Source organism: Coregonus clupeaformis, chromosome 23 (genome assembly GCF_020615455.1).
Source record: "Coregonus clupeaformis isolate EN_2021a chromosome 23, ASM2061545v1, whole genome shotgun sequence".
Classification (NCBI taxonomy): domain Eukaryota; kingdom Metazoa; phylum Chordata; class Actinopteri; order Salmoniformes; family Salmonidae; genus Coregonus; species Coregonus clupeaformis.
This window is the reverse complement of record NC_059214.1, coordinates 47,441,729-47,459,220: the sequence shown is the minus strand read 5'-3', so window position 1 is coordinate 47,459,220 and position 17,492 is coordinate 47,441,729. Positions and strand designations below refer to the sequence as shown.

Genomic DNA, 17,492 nt, shown 5'->3' with positions numbered 1-17,492 from the left:
TAACAACATCATGAGGGTAGACAGACACTGTCTTTGGGGACATCATCATTACAGCTTCATGAGGGTAGACAAACACTGTCTTTGGGGACAACATCATTACAGCTTGATGAGGGTAGACAGACACTGTCTTTGGGGACAACATCATTACAGCTTGATGAGGGTAGACAGACACTGTCTTTGGGGACAACATCATTACAGCTTGATGAGGGTAGACAGACACTGTCTTTGGGGACAACATCATTACAGCTTGATGAGGGTAGACAAACAGTGTCTTTGGGACATCATTACCACAGGCTGTAATCTGCCCGAGTTAATGAGTCAAAATTCCCATAGAAATGCAGATAGAAATGGCTGTACACTTTGGCAATGTTTACAGAGGCAGACAAATTCATATCTTTAGCCACTAATTGGTCTTTTCACCAATCATATATTTAGCCAATAATAGGTCAAAAGATCAGAATTAGGCTGCCTGTGTAAACACAGCATTTGTTGTGCATGATTACAATGTTTTCTACAGTACATTTCATTTGTCATGGGGAGTTGTGACATCAGAAAGTACCTGTGGGCCTTATGCTATTAGTGCTTTCAAGACAACTGGGAACACTGGGGGGGGGGGGGAGAGGTCAAATCATGACGTCAGTGACCTTCAGGTTGGAAAGTCGGCGCTCTAGAAAGATGCCCGAGGTTGTGACTTGGATTTCCGAGTTCGATGACCGTTCAAAAGATTTCTGTCAGAGCTCGTTTTTTTCCCCGGAGTTCCCAGTTGTCTTGAACAGACTGAAGTTGGATATTTCCGAGTTTCCAGTTGTTTGGAACGGACTGAAGTTGGATATTTCCGAGTTTCCAGTTGTTTGGAACGGACTGAAGTTGGATATTCCCGAGTTCCCAGTTGTCTTGAACGGACTGAAGTTGGATATTTCCGAGTTCCCAGTTGTCTTGAACGAACTGAAGTTGGATATTCCCGAGTTCCCAGTTGTTTGGAACGGACTGAAGTTGGATATTTCCGAGTTCCCAGTTGTCTTGAATGGACTGAAGTTGGATATTTCTGAGTTCCCAGGTGTCTTGAACGAACTGAAGTTGGATATTTCCGAGTTCCCAGTTGTCTTGAATGGACTGAAGTTGGATATTTCTGAGTTCCCAGGTGTCTTGAACGAACTGAAGTTGGATATTTCCGAGTTCCCAGTTGTTTGGAACGGACTGAAGTTGGATATTTCCGAGTTCCCAGTTGTCTTGAACGGACTGAAGTTGGATATTCCCGAGTTCCCAGTTGTCTTGAACGGACTGAAGTTGGATATTTCCGAGTTCCCAGTTGTTTTGAACGAACTGAAGTTGGATATTTCCGAGTTCCCAGTTGTTTTGAACGGACTGAAGTTGGATATTTCCGAGTTCCCAGTTGTCTTGAACGGACTGAAGTTGGATATTTCCGAGTTCCCAGTTGTTTTGAACGAACTGAAGTTGGATATTTCCGAGTTCCCAGTTGTTTTGAACGGACTGAAGTTGGATATTTCCGAGTTCCCAGTTGTCTTGAACGTGGCATAAGCATGATCTGACCTCATTAATCTGGTACGAGGCCATGGTGTCCAGGAAGAATGGGGACATCAGAAACACTCGGCTGGAGATCTCAGCTGCTTTCAGTGGGATTAACGTCATTAAGATTAACCAGTTTAACAGCAATCCACTTATCCCGACCTGGACCATAAACCCACTGATATCTGTATTAAAATCATATGGATGGGGATGATTTAAATGACTAGTAAAACCTGTACTGTAGTGTCCAAGCCATCTCCATTGGTGGCTAAACTTTTTAACTATAGTGAGAATGTATTGCCAAAATGCTGATAATGGCCCGTTGGATGAGAAGGGATTGTTGTAGTCAGACAAGGTATCATTGTTACCATTACAATAAGGTCACCTTTTCAATGAAAACATCCAGTAAAACTAAAGCTATGCAAGTAATGTTGTGGGAACAGCCATTTTGACTGTTGTAATATGTCCCAATTCCAGCCCAGCTGTAAGTAATGGAGTACTTTAAGAATGTGGCTGCCAGTCCAACTCCAAAGGGTTCATTGTTTTGCTGGGGCAGGCAGGCCATTAGCAGTGATGATTGCCGTGGGGTGCATTTGTAGGCCAGTTGTGTGCACTGTGCCAGGCTGCAGACCGTGTCAAGGTCTCGTCATCCACTTAGCGTTCCAAAGCACACTAGTGCGTCAGTCCTCTGTCGCTCAGCTGGTAGAGCACGGCGCTTGTAACGCCAAGGTAGTGGGTTCGATCCCCGGGACCACCCATACGTAAAAATGTATGCACGCATGACTGTAAGTCGCTTTGGATAAAAGCGTCTGCTAAATGGCATATTATTATTATAAGCCACATCACCGGCAACACAAAATAAATAGCACTTGTCTTTTCCTCCTAGCACCAGCTTAGCTGATAAGAGGAAAAAATTTACTTACAATTGAAATAGGTTCTCACCTAGCCAGCTTAAGATGAATGCACAAAACTAAATTGGTCTGGATAGGGGTGTTATATGATTAAATTGCAAATACACTGCAGCAGTTGGGCACACATTGCTTGGGTTCTGATTAACAGTGACTCAGAGGTATACAAAGCAATTCCAGTAGTCCAAAGGGATAGCCCCAATTGATTTGGTACACACTTGCCTAATGTGCCGAGTCGTAATTAACATGATGTACAACAGGTGTACAATGTGAAAAACTTGAAACAAGTTTAAGCATATTCAAAATTAAAATACCAAACAAATCATTTTTTTTTTTTTTTTTAATTGCATATCAAAAACAAACTTGTGCATTCCAAGAATTGAACTTATACAAAACAATTGAACAAGTCAAACAAAAACACTGCTTGATTTGAAAGCGTTTCACAGGTGGCCAGAAGCTGAACACTGGACGTCTAAAGTGTGGGTCCCTGGTAGGGCTGATCCATCACACCCTTGCTCCTCCCTTCACAACCACAAGTGGCCGGAAGCCGGGGACACTGCAGGGACAGGTGACAGAGCACTGAAGTGAGTCAGGATGAGACAATCAACACATCCTCCTAGTCAGACTGCCAGTCCGTAGTTGTTTCTTTTCAAACTTGATTTAACAAAAAAAGGGAGGGGTTCTAGGGAAGGGGGCTGTACAGTCATCTGCTTTTGTCCAATCACAATGCAACTTAGGTTTTGGTTAGTTATACAGCTAGAAGTGGTGAGAAAAAAAAAGGCAATGCTCGTGGAATGTGCATAGTGGAGGCTTGGACTTCATGCTGTTGCTTGCTTCTCCTGTTCAATGGCTGCAAGGAAGGGGATAAAATGTGTTAGTTTTCAACGCTTGTATGCACTGTCAACTTTTCAGTAAGACACCAATTTCACAAGGGATAGTCTGCATTTGAAGTAGAATAAACCTAACAAAACGTACTTTCTTTGGTGGGCAAGGGGTTCTTCTCCTGCGTTTCGGTCTTCTTCAACTTGGTCTTGTCGAAGTTGGAGACTTCCGCAAGATCTGGCTTGTCAGACATGTTCGCAGAGGATCTGGTCAAAGAGCAGATGAAACCTAACAATTAAGACATTTAGGTTAACGCAAATTAAAAAAGCAGCAAGACAGTTTATTCAAGATATTAGAGTCATTTTCAAATATGAAAAATCAATGACAACATAGGCCTTTCACACAGCTTCCGTCAAAAAGTTAATCTCAATAGGCCCATACATGCGAACCAAACCCAAAAAGCAGACAAAGAGCACAATCCCCCACAGCACATGGGGAATAAAATGCTCTCATTCTCTCCCTGTAGGGCAGGGCAAGCAGCCCACATCTAATTCGAGTATATATGCAACCTAGTCAAGTATTAGTCTAGATTTACAAAACGTAAATTGCATTATTCAGGCCGTTTATTCCACGAGCACGTGATCTCATTATTGGCGACAACACCTTGAGAAAAGCATTGTTCCATTCTGAGAGCCTTCTGCAGGCAGAACAACCACCGCCCTGCTTGGCAGCATCGCAAAACAGGTTGAAGCTAACTAGTGGCGTCGACCTTCCGACACTTGCTTTGTCATATTGACATTGTAGCACATCCTAAATCAAGCCATTAAAACATTTTTACGCAACATTGTAGCCTACATGAAAAGATCCACACTACATATTGATAGGTACGTTCCACTCAAAGAACCCGACAGACTACTACGGTACGCACTTGAAATGAGAGAAGGAACAATTACACGCTATTGAATAGGGCTTTACCAACATCTAGAAATACATCAAGTGAGCATCATTTATTGATTAGGCTTTTATGCACTAGGCTATTGCAACGGTTGGACCATTTGTAGCCTAGTATAACCTACACGACAGAACATATTACATGGCTGTAAAGTCAGTTGGTTAAACAGGCTATGTAGGCCTTATGAGAATTTATAATTTGTTTGCGCACTCACCGGATGTGTACTGGATACAGATGCGTCTCAATCCCGATGGCGTAGAGCACGAGTGAAGGCGCGCAAATCAATCAAAGTCTATTATACTCCGCAATATGCTAATTTTGAGCATGACGTCACGTCCCTTCACTCTCGAGCACAACTTGGTCGGGAAAAATATATACTACGTCATCTTTACAAGCGAGAGAGAGCATAAATAATAGTTATGGTTTTATTTGTTTAACTTATTGGACAACGAATTTTTATCTGATTTGATTTTGGGCACCCTTTCAGAGCATTGCTGCCAACCCAAACCAGTCCACTGTCCCCGGTAACTCTTCGTGATTGAGTCAATACCGACATCCTGTGGATTTACACAGTATTACATCAGATGGTAACACTGGCTTCATTGGTTTGCATCAGAAACATAGTAGGACTACTTGTTGATTCCTACGTCATTGATTACATTTAGATAATGCATTTTCCATGATCATAAGGCACCTGGATGCTGTGACTGTCTGTGTAGTTCAAAGAGATTCCCGATACAATGTTTTTAATTTGTGATATTTTGAAATGATCATTAATAGAATAAAATAGTGAGTTGTAACAATTTCAGTTAAATTCAATCACCGGAGGATAGTTTAATAAAAAAAACGTTTTATTGTCACATACCATAAGTACCACTGAACAGCTGACACCATAGCCACAGATTCACATCCCCCCCATCTGAGCCTAACGAAACAGGAACTTGACTGTTATCCCATAAAGACAGATGCTCACAGACTGACTGCTCCAAGAAATATATTTTTTTATCAATTCTTTAAAAAAGAATCAGATATGTATACTTACAAATGGCATAAAGTTTGAACACATTGGCAGAAACCTTTGCAAATACAGTTTATATTTCATTACAACCACCCCACTAACCATAGATAACAATGTTGTTCTCTGTAGCTCAACTGGTAGAGCACGGCGCTTGTAACGCCAGGGTAGTGGGTTCGATCCATTCCCCAGGACCACCCATACACAAAAAATGTATGCACGCATGACTGTAAGTCGCTTTGGATAAAAGCGTCTGCTAAATGGCATATTATTATAACATAAAACTGAAAAACTGAGATATTATAGTATAATAACTGGGGGCCATAGTGCTCGGCATTAAAGCAATGAATAGAACATTGATTTACATTTTGTTTCAGATGTACAGTATCATCCATATTGTTCAGTGCAGGGTTAGACAAAATTATATAGTCAAGATTCAGAGCTTGTAAAAGAGATTGCAGTTGTTGTGTTTAACTGCTCAGTCTATTTGTGTGAGAAAGCAACCTCCCTCTTGAGTATCTGGTCTGGCCTGTGCTCTACTTGTTGGTGAAGTACCTGGAGTAGATCTGGTTGTACATCACCTGGTTGTCTAACCTGACAGCGTTCCTCAGGCTCTGCCAGAACCAGGGCTCTGCGGCTGCAGTCCGGGGCCACTCCAGAACACTCTTCCCACACAGACGCTGCCGCAGACGGAGGAAGTGAGAGTGCTGCAGTACAGGCTCCAGGAGAACCAGCACGATCACGTCCATGTTCTCATCCAGCAGCCTCTGGTGGGCCAGATACACGGCCATCCTGAAGGTCCCGGTCCTGACGTAGGCCTCGGTCAGCACGAAGACGGTCTTGCGGCTCTGTCGGATGCTCTGGGAGAGGTTGTCTATCAGTGGGACCCCCGGGGCCCAGTCTCGCTCCTCCAGACAGAGAGGTGCTTGTCTCTCCCCACTGTCCTCCAGCTGCATCCGCAGGTGGTTCAGGACCCAGTCTGACACCAACAGGTCTCTGGTGTCGTAGGTAACAAAGGCATCATAGAGATTGTCTGTTGTTGCGGACCTCAAGGAATGATAGCCCTTCAGCTTCGCCCTCAGGTAGTATAGAATATAGGAAGCATCCCAATAAAACATATGAGCTGCCATGGTCATGACCATGGTGAGCATGATCAAGGAAGTGGAGAGGGAGTAGATCAGGAAGGCTATGTTGTCGTTGACGCATTCTTTAATGTCAAACCGTATCACTGGTTGGCCTCTCGTTTTGGCTGGCATGTTGCAGATCAACTCAGTGGCCAGTCTGGGGATCTCCACATCTTTGTTCTCCTCAATCCACAGGATGAACTCTAATAAGTCACAGGTACACTGGAATGGATTACCTTGCAAGGACAAGGTTTTCACGTAGTTCTCAGGGCCCGATAGGAAGGTGGTCTCGTTGATGATAGTCAGTTGGTTGTGGCTGAGGTCAAGTATCTGAAGGTTTTGAACACCCTTAAGAAATCCATCAGAGAGTTGAGCAATCTGATTGTGGCTCAAGTCAAGCATCTGAAGTGCATTTGTGAATTTTGAGAGATTTGCTGACACGTGATATAAATAATTATAGCTTAGATCCAGGGTATTCAGTTGTTGGAAACTAGCCAGTTTATCCCAATTAAAATGTGTGAGTAAATTATGACTAATGCATAGTTTTTGAAGGGTGTATGGTAAGTTTTCATAGACTGTTGATGGAATCTTCTCAATGCTGTTGAATGATATATCCAGATAGGTCAAATTCATCAGGTTTTTAAAAAGGCTGTTGTATGAGTTGTCCCTCTCTTTCCATAATATGGCCAACCAATTGTGTTGAAATTGAAGCTCTTTCAAAGATGCACTTGTCATCTGCTTAGTTGTTAAGGTAAAAATGTTATTGTGTGACATATTCAGTACTTTCAAAGCCGGTAGATTTGTCAAAAAATTTAAATTATGTGTCACACCAGACACCTCAAAGTAGTGACTGTTGTAGCTTAGGTCTAATACTTGTAGTTTGTGTAATTCCTTAAATGCATTGTTATAGGCCAGGTCAATCTTGTTAAAGGACAGGTCCAGATATTTTAGGGTTGGTAACGACGTGAACTCTGTCCCATTCAGTGCTGCAGAAAATCCATTTCTTGATAGGTTCAGACATGCAATGTCACCATAGCCCTCAAATTGCTTTGGAGAAATGAAGAAGATATTGTTTGAACTGAGGACCAGCACTCGACCGGAGTCAAAGCACTCTTGCTTCACAAGGCCATGTTTTAACTCAAAGGAAAAGTCCTTTGAATGTGAATAGTGACCAGTGAGTGGTGACTTGTGCAGCGTTGGCTTTGAATTGCTTCCTAAGACACGGCCTGGGGAATCGCTCACTGAAACTGGATACAGCCTATTTTCTCCGAGGTATATTAGTTTCAAGTGTGAGAATTTGCTGAATATGGTAGAATTAGAGCGAACAATGAAATTAATTCCCATGTTCAACGCTGACAGATTTTTTAGATGATGAAGGGGGCTGAGGGTATCTGACTGGATTTCTTTAAAAACATAACCTGCTATATGCAATGTTCTAAGTGACACCAATTTAGAAAACTGTCTTGAAAGCAGTAGGGTGTCAGGGTAGACTAACAAATCATAATTGAATGAAAAATCCATAACTTCTAGCTTTGGTAGATAGCAAAAAAAATCTCCTTCAGTCATAGCCTTAGACAAGAAATTATAGGAGAGGAACAGCTGTTTAAGATTGTTTAAACTCTCAAACCAGGAGTTCTTGATGAAACGGAGTGAGTTCCCTGCTAGGTGCAGTGTCTGTAACTCTGTAAGGCCATGAAATGCATGAGAATGAATATCTAGAAAAACATTAGGACAGGGGACACACGGATATGGAGCATTGGAGCATCTTGGACAGTTTCCCTGTAATTCAAGGATTTCTAGATGGGTTAGTCCATGGAAATCATCCTTAGCGATATACTGTATCTTGTTCGATTCAAGTAATAATGTTTTTAAAGAGCTTGGAAGTTCTTTTGGAACTTGAGTTAAATTGTTATAGGCCAACGCCAAAACCTCTAAGTGAATCAATGCTGAGAATGTGCCGTTTCCAATAGTAAAATTATTCTCACAAGGATTCCAGTAGAAGCAGTTTTTGGATAAGAAGAGCTTCTTCACATGTGTTATACCAGAGAGGTTGCTCATATTCAAGAAATTGATCTTGTTATTGTCCAGCACGAGGATCTCCAGGCGGAGTGGAAGGTTTTGTGGAATTTCGATGAGGCCATTGCCATTAAGCTTTAGGACCTGCAGGTTTGTCAGATTTTTGAAGGCACCTTCGGCAATGTGACTCTTCTGGTTTTTGTTGACCCAGTTGAGATTGAGAATGGTCATGTTCTCCAGATTAGAAAATGCATCAAGAGATACATTCTGGATGTTGTTTTCTGATAGGTCCAGCACGGTCACATTCCTGGTGATGCCAACAGGTACCTTTATCAGTCGACGATCCTCACAATTGAAGATGATGTCGTCAGTGGTATTGGTAGTATTGACCACCTTAATGTCACATGGAAACTGCCTTGGCATCCATGTACATGAGGTATTTACGGCCAGGAAGTGACACAGGAACAACGATGCCAACTGTAACCAGCAGGTGGTAGCAGCCTGTAAGCATAAAGTAAAAAACGTGTGAGGATGGAAATATAACGACAGACTAACGAAAGACTAATGATTAACGATGAGATGTCTAACGAACCGTGGAGTCAGTGGAGGCTGGTGGGAGGAGCTATAGGAGGACAGGCTCATTGTAATGGCTGGAATGGAGTAGATGGAACGGCCACCAGCCTCCTCTGTGTGGAGTAGGTCTACAAGTAACCCGATATGTACTCTTAAGGACCCTACCGTTACTCCTTAAAGTCCAAGGACCTTATATGTTATTTTCAGAGGTAGACCGGCTCTGGTAGACAAAACAGCCTAATACTCCATCTAAACGTGAATCGATTATCAATTTGCGATACGGTTCTAGATACGTAATGCCCTTTCACTTTCATATCGCATCAAAATAATTTCACAGATGCAAAATACACACTTACTGTACACTGTTTTATCACGGTTTCAGCCGACAGTATTTTTCAGGTGACAACACGTTTCTTTTGGCCTTCTTCCGTTACACACAGGTATTCGGAGCATGCTAGATAGCTAATTAGCACAGGTGGTCCCTCTGTCTTCCGTCTGTCTTCCGTAAACACACACTGTAACATGGAGATGTGGCTGTGTGGGAACACTAACACTAACCCTATAAAGGTGTGTATCAATTTAACCTTTAGTTTTTTTTAAAGTTATTTCTTGCTGATATGAACGATAAGGTCCTTATGCTTCCAGAAACGTACTGCAAGCAATGCGTGTTAATGTTCTGACCGAGGATCGGGGTTCTTAACAAAACTCCCCCCTACAGAAGACGCCTTCGTCCAATGACTCTTATGTGTAATATAATGGAACTAAAAGTCAAGATCAAGGGCTAGCCTACAAGCACACATGTTATGGCCAATAGCTCAATAGCAATAGCTTTGTGATGGTGTACGTTCTACTAATTTCAGGATACTAGTTATCTACAATATGTTTGCCTAGATAGAAATGGCATTTGTGAATGTAACAATTGTGTATAACGCTACTTCCCCTTTAAAAAGTAATTTATTTTCTCATGTTTCATTATTAATTTTGCCACTTGAGAAAAGCATGTACCCTACATAGACTTGGTGACTAACTTCAATACTAATAACAGAAATTAATCAAACTTACCATATTGTTTACCGTTGATTCCTTGTGAGATTTTGAAAGCCTATCAAATAAGTAGGGCCTGGTCATTTATTTACCAGTAAGCAAAGAAGTGTAATAAAACTACAGGGGGCTGTTCGTTTTCTTTGTGTTTCCATCGATGTAGTCCCTTGTGTAATGACTCAACTTCTCTCTACTCAAACACACATCAAGTGCAACTCAATTTCCCCTTGCTGCTCTAGTTAGTCAAATGTGTTCAACAAGCTGGTTGGGGAAGTTCTCCTCTGAATTTCTTTCCTCTTTCTGAAATGCATCAAGAGATTAAAGGCAGAATCAGTTTAATATGATTTTGTGAATCATTATTATTTTATTAATTTATTGTTACCTTATATTTATAAGCATTGCAGTACAGCAAAAAAATTATCAGTCAGTATTAGAGATGGAAGTTCATATCTATACATTCTCATGAGATACATTACATTTACTTTGAACCTTAAAACTGTCTTTAAGATAATTGTCACCACATAAAAAGGTCTACACTACCCACTGGGCACAGACTATTCATTGAAATTACGTGAAAACAATGTTGATTCAACCAGTGTGTGCCCAGTGGGTAAGGTGTATTCTAAGTGCAAAATTATTGTGTTTGCCCTTTTCAAAGAGTCTTCTTGAAGAGATTATTGTATTGTTTTTGACTATCTGTTGCCAGTTCAATTTAATCACAGTATAGTTTTCTAAGTAAAAAATCCCCCAGAAAGAACAAGTGCCTCTGACTGGCTGGCAACATAGCCACAGATTCTCATCCCACCATAAGAGCTAAATGAAACAGGAACTTCATAGATTAATTGAGGAAGTTCTCCCATGGTTTGCTTCCCTTGATTACACAATCACAAAAAAAAAGGGAAATGCTATGCACATGGCGAAATCATTGTGTTAAGGCCTTTTTCAAAGAGTCTCCTTGAAGAGATTACTGTATTGTTTTTGACTGTCTGTTGCCAGTACACTCCTTAGGCTAAACCAAAAGTATTGCTGTGCTTGAGGATTTGTTGGCCACTCCATCACTGACCGCCTATACAACCTCTTCCTGAGTCTCAGGTACTTTGAGTGACTGGGGACCTTTTCCAGGAAAATCAAGACAATCACATCATCTCTCTCATCCATAAGCCTCTGATGGGCCATGTAGAACGCAGTCTTGAAGTCCCCGCTCTTGATGTACTTGTTGGTCAGTATGAACACGGTCCTCTTGCTCTGGTGGATGCTCTGGGAGAGGTTGTCGATCAGGGGGCAGCCAGGGATCCAGTCTCGTTCCTCCAGACAAAGCTGTAAAGGATGGTCCCCGCGGTCCTCCAGCTGAACAAGCAGCTCCTTCAGCACCCACTCAGACACCTCCGGGTCCTTCTTGTCGTACACTACGAAGGCGTCGTAGGGAGCGCTCGGCGAGGACAGGCGTCTGTAGCCTTTGAACTTGGCCAGGAGGAAGTGGTAGATGTACCAGACGTCCCAGAGGAAGAGGTGGCTGGAGATGGAGAGGGTGACGAAGCTGAGCACCAGGGATGTGAGAAGGATGTAGAGGATGATGGACATGTAGTTATGCTGGCAGGCCTGCAGTTCTAGGTCCAGGGATATGACCGGATGACCCCTCTGGGCTCCTGGAGCAGCACAGGTCACATCGGTGGCCAGTCTGGGGATGTTCACCATGGTGCGGTTCAGCCACATCACAAACATGAGGGCGTTACAGTTGCACATGAACTTGTTGTTGTTCAGGACTAACGTGTCCATGTGATCGACAACGTCATCAGGGATGCTGGTCTGCTCGATGTTTTGAATGTGATTGAAGCTGAGATCCAGATGCTTCAAACTAAAGGCGTCCTTGAGGAAATACGGAGAGAGTTTGGATATTTGGTTTCTGTGTAAGAGGAGAGTCTTGAGAGATTCGGTGCAGTTGGAGAGCTCTGGGGGAACTGTTGATAGGCTATTACTGCTGAGATCTAGAACCTCTAAGGACTGAAGAATCGTCAGCTTCTCCCAACTAAATATCTTTAGTCTGTTGTTGTTGATGTGGAGATGAGTGAGTTTGTCTGGCAGGCCTTGGAAGACTTGCTGAGGGATGAAGTTGAGGTTGTTGTGAGAGATGTCTAGGACCCTCAGATTGAGCAGTTTTTTGAAGTAGTTGATGTATCTTGTATCGCCATCTCTCCATAGCATATCTAAACGGTTACCTTTGAACTCTAACTTCTCCAGAGAGAAACTCTCCAGCTCTGTGTTGGTGGAGGTGGAAATCTTATTATAGTTCATGAGTAATATCTTCAGATTGGTCAAATTTTTGGTGAAATTAAGCATGTGGGTCAAACCCTCGGATTCAAAGTAATGGTTGTTGTTGCTTATATCTAAGATAACTAAACTTTTCAGTTCCCGAAACGCTGAGGAATAGAGAAGGTCCAGACGATTGTATGAGAAGTCAAGATACTTTAAGTTAGTGAGGTAAGTGAACTCAGAACCATTTAGACTTTGGCTCATGGCATTTCCAGAGAGATTTAGGCATCTAAGATCAGCAAGGTTCAAGAATCTGGAGTGAAGGAAAAATATATTATTCCTGCTGATATCCAGGGTTTTCCCAAACTGGCTGCACTGGGTATTGACGAATGAATTCAGCATCCCATCCTCCTTGTCCTTGTATTTGCAGCTGCGAGCATACTCATCGTATCTAAAATAATGAATCTCTCTCACTTCTCCATTGCGGTTATGCCCAGCATCTGACATCGGTGAGCCATGCAGGGCTTCTCCTCCCGAAAAGGCAACAGACTGACCACTTTCAGAAGGGGACGATATTTTGTTGTCAGATAAATTTATTATTTTGAAGTTTTTCAGTTCCATCAGAATGCTGAGGTTGGTTATTTTGATGAAGTTGGTGCCCAGGTCAATGACCTCCAGGTTCTTTAGAGGAATCAGTGGGCTGATGTCTTTGAAGGTGAGCTGCTGGAAGACGAAGGCCCTGATGCGGAGTACTTTCAGGGATTTCAGGAAGGAGAATGAGGGACTAAGGCGCAGTGTAGCTGGATACCTCTGCAGCTCATAGTTAAAAGACAGGTCCAATTCTTCCAGGTTGGGTAGAGCTCGTGGGAAGTAAGTCATTGTTATCTCTCGAGCTAAAAAGTTGGTTGAGAGATCAAGTACTCGCAGATCTGTACAGTTCTGAAACCACTCTGTAAGGACATACGTGAGGGAGTTACTATGCAGGCGTAGTATCCTCAGTTTGGGCAATGCTTTAAAGGCACTTGCGTCTATCTGAAGTGAATTGTTAGGGCATGGAATACAAGGAAATGGCGCATTATAACATCGTGGGCAGTTTCCGCTTAGGTCAAGTATCTCCAATTGGGTTAAGTTATGAAAATCTTTGTCAGTAACCATTTCAATCTTGTTATTATAGAGATACAACTCTCTGAGACTTGTTGGTAATCTTGGGGGAATGTAGGATAGGTTATTTGACTTGAGGGATAGGACAGTCATGTTACCAAGCTGTAGAAATGCGCCTTCCTCAATTTGATAGGAAACATTACATGGGTTACGATAGTAACAATTTTGTCCCAGGTAAAGAATCTGTACGTTAGTGATGTCAGAGAGGTTCCTTTTCAGAATGGTATATATTTGATTCACCTCTAAACTGAGCAGAATGAGGTTTGGAGGGAGACCCTTTGGGATGCTGGAGAGCTGATTCCCATCCAGATACAGAGCCTTCAGATTCCTCAGGTCTTTAAAGGTGTTCTGCTTGATAGTCACACTCTCTGTGCACATGCGGTCCTTGGGGCCGATCTTGATGGGCACGCAGTTACAGCGCATGTCGATCTCGGTGAGGTTCTCCAGGCCCTGGAAGGACGTTGAGTTAATGTGAGGGATGTGGTTGATGGTGAGGGTCAGGTTGGTGGTGTTTCTGGGGATGTCCTTTGGGACCTCCAGGAGTCCTCTCTCAGTGCAATCTACATTGACCACGGTGTCGTTGCTGGCCAGGGTGACGTCACAGGGTAGGGTTTTGGGGTACCAACCTCCAGTTGCCAGCACAGAGGAGCACCACAGGCCCAGCAGCATCACCCCACACACCTGGAAAGATGCACACTCTGAGCTCTGGGGGAACAGGACAGTGTTATTACTAGAGGGGTAATGATGACACACTCTGACCTCTGGGGGAACAGGACAGTGTTATTACTAGAGGCGTAATTATAACACACTCTGACCTCTGGGGGAACAGGACAGTGTTATTACTAGAAGGGTAATGATAACACACTCTGACCTCTGGGGGAACAGGACAGTGTTATTACTAGAAGGGTAATGATAACACACTCTGACCTCTGGGGGAACAGGACAGTGTTATTACTAGAGGGGTAATGATGACACACTCTGACCTCTGGGGGAACAGGACAGTGTTATTACTAGAGGCGTAATGATAACACACTCTGACCTCTGGGGGAACAGGACAGTGTTATTACTAGAAGGGTAATGATAACACACTCTGACCTCTGGGGGAACAGGACAGTGTTATTACTAGAAGGGTAATGATAACACACTCTGACCTCTGGGGGAACAGGACAGTGTTATTACTAGAGGCGTAATGATAACACACTCTGACCTCTGGGGGAACAGGACAGTGTTATTACTAGAGGGGTAATGATGACAAGTTTTATTAGCATATTGCCTCTCTTAAACCACAGGACACAAGAGAGTCTTTAAAAAATGTACTGCTCAATAAATTAACTGCTCAATAAAATATACAAATATAGAAACCAATAACTTCGCAGTGGCTCAGCTAAACAAAGCTATTGCAGATGTTGGTTAATTCATGAAAAGGTTGGCATTTTTATTTTCTACTATTTCTTATTCTGATTCTATTTACCTTTTCTATGTTGTTCTGCATAGACATAACATAAACAAATGTAAATTTATATATTTCCTTTTACCTCTATTGAGTCCTTTATAATCATGGTTAATTAAGAGTCTGTTGACCCACCCATGCATCAATCTCTGTATCATAATAAAACAAATCTCCATCAAAAATCTGTCCGTTTTAAGCTAGTCTCAATCCTCTACATCTGACCTATGTTGGCCTTCTCCATCGGCGGTGGAAGGTGTCCGAGCTACAGCGTTGTTTGTCAGGACCATGAGACGTCCTGAAAGTCAGTCTTTCTCACGAAAAAAAGGTCTGTAGCGTCCGAACGGTTTTGGCCTTCAGACTGTTTTGACCCCTCTATCCTTTCCAAAGGCCAAACCGTTCAGTGTTTTCTGTTTTGCTCTACGACCCGTCTGATGGTTACTCATACAAACAAATGGAAGTATGGAGGTGGTTTTGTGCCAACAAAAACAAGGGGTTAGATATGTGTTCCAAAAAAAATAAAAATCTAAATATTTCCTGAACTTTCTTACATCTCCTAGATACAGGACAGACACTTCAAAACCTTATTCCTTACGATGACATTTTTTGACTGTCTTAACCATTTATGAATGTGTTATTCAATGCGTTTCTATAGCAGTAAAGGCCAACTGCAATATTTTTATTTGTTATATACCTTAAGGGGTCCTAAAATTCTAAATCAAATAGCTAAATGATCCATGGTATGACCATCCTGTTAGCTTAGAGGTTAAAGACATAATTTCTTCATTTTCATCTATCTTTTTTTTTCTCCTTGCACATCAAACATAATATTTAGATTAGCATACTACACCTTATATTCATGAACTGTATTATCATATGAAAGGTATTATCATATGAAAGTTATTATCATATTAAAGGTATTATCATATGAAAGGAATTCTTACCATCATGTGAGACAGCATTGTTCAGATCAATGTTTGTGTCGATAAGTTCTCATGGTTCATTTCACTCTTACTATAAAATGAAAGGAGGACTGAGAACGATCACATGAAAACACAGGATGATGGCACGAAGGACAACAGATGTGTGAGTGAAAGTGTCTTTAATAGTCTCCACTTCCCTTTAGGCAGATGCCAGACAACTATCTATCAATAGGCATACAGTACAACTGTTGCCTGAGGTCAAAGTTAAGTTCCTAAAATCTAAATTTGTTAAATCAATCAATGTTGTTGTCTAATTTTGGTGCAGGCTTAATTTAAGCACTTTGGAGCAGCATTTTCTGTATGTAGGCTTCCTTGGTTTATATAAATCCAATACTATACATGCAATAGCTTAATTTTTTTTTGTAGCAGTACTGATTAATTGTGGATGAATAGAGCTTTTTTCAAGCATGTGCTCGTCCTTGATTTGTAGCATTTATTGATACGAATACGCATACAGTTTGTCTTATTTATGATAGCATTGCAGTCTTCAATTTTTTCTGCCTTAATATTAAATCTAAAAAGGGATTAAAGTGGATTTTTTCCGCTACTGATCTACATAATCTACTCCACATTTTCAAAGCGAAATAAGAATTATATTCAAACAAAGATGTCTTGATCGCATAATGTCTTCACACCCCAGAGTTAATACTTGGCGGAAGCGCATTTCATATTTATTTTGATCCTGACAAACTCTCCCTGCCGGTGACAAGCATACCCATACCACGATGCTGCCACCAAATACAGAGGGTTTCACTTTGTGATGTGTTGTATTCAAGTTTTTAATTAGGCTAAAAAGTACATTTATTTGCCGTGTTGTCTTACAGTATTACTTAAGGGCCTTATGGCAAACAGAATGTATATTTAACACTTCCTTCTTGTTACTTTGTCATACAGGTCAGTAATGTGGTGAATGAAATGTTGTGAAACACTCTGTATTTCCAAATATTGTGGTGGTAGCATCATGTTATGGGTATGCTTGCCACTGGCAGGGACTGGGGAGTTTGTCAGGATCCAAAATAAATATGAAAGGAGCAAAGCCCAGGTAAAAAGTTAAAAGAAAACGTGCCTCGGGGGCTCTATTCAATACGTATTGCGGAAGTTCAGCTTTACAGCATGATTTAAATTTAAAGGCAATGTTCCCACGTCAGCGGAGACTGCGTTCACGGTAAACGTTGCACATGTCGGCTCAATCAGAAATGACCTTTGCATTTCTATAGCGCAATCTGTAACGGTTCAGCAATACATATTGAATAGAGCTCTTAGTCTTCTGAACATATTACATTTTACATTTTAGTTATTTAGTTAGTTATCACCGACACGGTTTTGATTATTGCTGTCCATCAAAGATTCCCAACCACATTTACTGAGCTTGATCAATTTTGACAAAACAATTGATATACATATGTAGCCCTAAGATTTGTGCAAAGTTGGTAAAATCTTATTCAAAATGATTCAGAGCTGTAATTGTTGCCAAGGTGCTTCCGCAGTATTAACTCTGGGGTGTGAATACATACACAATCAAGACATCTTAGTTTTTAATTTTGTATTTATTTGGAAGAATTTCAATACATTTTGTTTCACGTTTAGATAGAATTTTAAGGTAGTAAAATATGAAAACTTTGCGAAGGGTGAGTGGACTTTCACTCTATGCGCTGTATAAAAAGGAGGAAACG

At 41.6% G+C, this 17,492-nt stretch overlaps 3 protein-coding genes across 4 annotated transcripts; all 3 read right to left on the bottom strand.

The window, feature by feature from the left end:
* Nucleotides 1-2,922: 2,922 nt before the first annotated feature.
* Nucleotides 2,923-4,528, bottom strand: tmsb4x (thymosin beta 4 X-linked). 2 transcript variants are annotated; one of them, XM_041843462.1, is made up of 3 exons: nucleotides 4,424-4,528; nucleotides 3,411-3,545; nucleotides 2,923-3,285 (listed from the first exon to the last, which is right to left on the bottom strand). In XM_041843462.1, exons 2-3 carry the CDS (start codon nucleotides 3,508-3,510, stop codon nucleotides 3,254-3,256), a joined length of 132 nt encoding a protein of 43 aa, XP_041699396.1. In that variant the 5' UTR covers nucleotides 3,511-3,545; nucleotides 4,424-4,528; the 3' UTR covers nucleotides 2,923-3,253. The 2 variants fall into 2 exon arrangements, with proteins under 2 accessions (XP_041699396.1, XP_041699397.1); XM_041843463.1 differs by having other exon boundaries at nucleotides 3,411-3,523; nucleotides 4,424-4,527.
* An 899-nt stretch (nucleotides 4,529-5,427) lies between these two features.
* Nucleotides 5,428-10,162, bottom strand: LOC121536466 (toll-like receptor 8). Its single transcript, XM_041843754.2, has 2 exons — nucleotides 10,000-10,162; nucleotides 5,428-8,865 (listed from the first exon to the last, which is right to left on the bottom strand). The coding sequence occupies exons 1-2, from the start codon at nucleotides 10,063-10,065 to the stop codon at nucleotides 5,761-5,763; spliced, it is 3,171 nt and encodes a 1,056-aa protein (XP_041699688.1). The 5' UTR covers nucleotides 10,066-10,162; the 3' UTR covers nucleotides 5,428-5,760.
* A 218-nt stretch (nucleotides 10,163-10,380) lies between these two features.
* On the bottom strand, nucleotides 10,381-15,867 carry tlr7 (toll-like receptor 7). Its single transcript, XM_041843753.2, has 2 exons — nucleotides 15,781-15,867; nucleotides 10,381-14,094 (listed from the first exon to the last, which is right to left on the bottom strand). Exons 1-2 carry the CDS (start codon nucleotides 15,796-15,798, stop codon nucleotides 10,921-10,923), a joined length of 3,192 nt encoding a protein of 1,063 aa, XP_041699687.1. The 5' UTR covers nucleotides 15,799-15,867; the 3' UTR covers nucleotides 10,381-10,920.
* Nucleotides 15,868-17,492: the final 1,625 nt, after the last annotated feature.

Coding starts and splice junctions, on each gene's coding strand:
- tmsb4x (XM_041843462.1), bottom strand. CDS start 3,510: ATGTCTGACAAGCCAGATCTTGCGGAAGTCTCCAACTTCGACAAGACC. Junction 3,286..3,410: donor CCCCTTGCCCACCAAAGAAA/GTACGTTTTGTT, acceptor CCTTCCTTGCAG/CCATTGAACAGGAGAAGCAA.
- LOC121536466 (XM_041843754.2), bottom strand. CDS start 10,065: ATGACCAGGCCCTACTTATTTGATAGGCTTTCAAAATCTCACAAGGAA. Junction 8,866..9,999: donor AATCAACGGTAAACAATATG/GTAAGTTTGATT, acceptor TTATGCTTACAG/GCTGCTACCACCTGCTGGTT.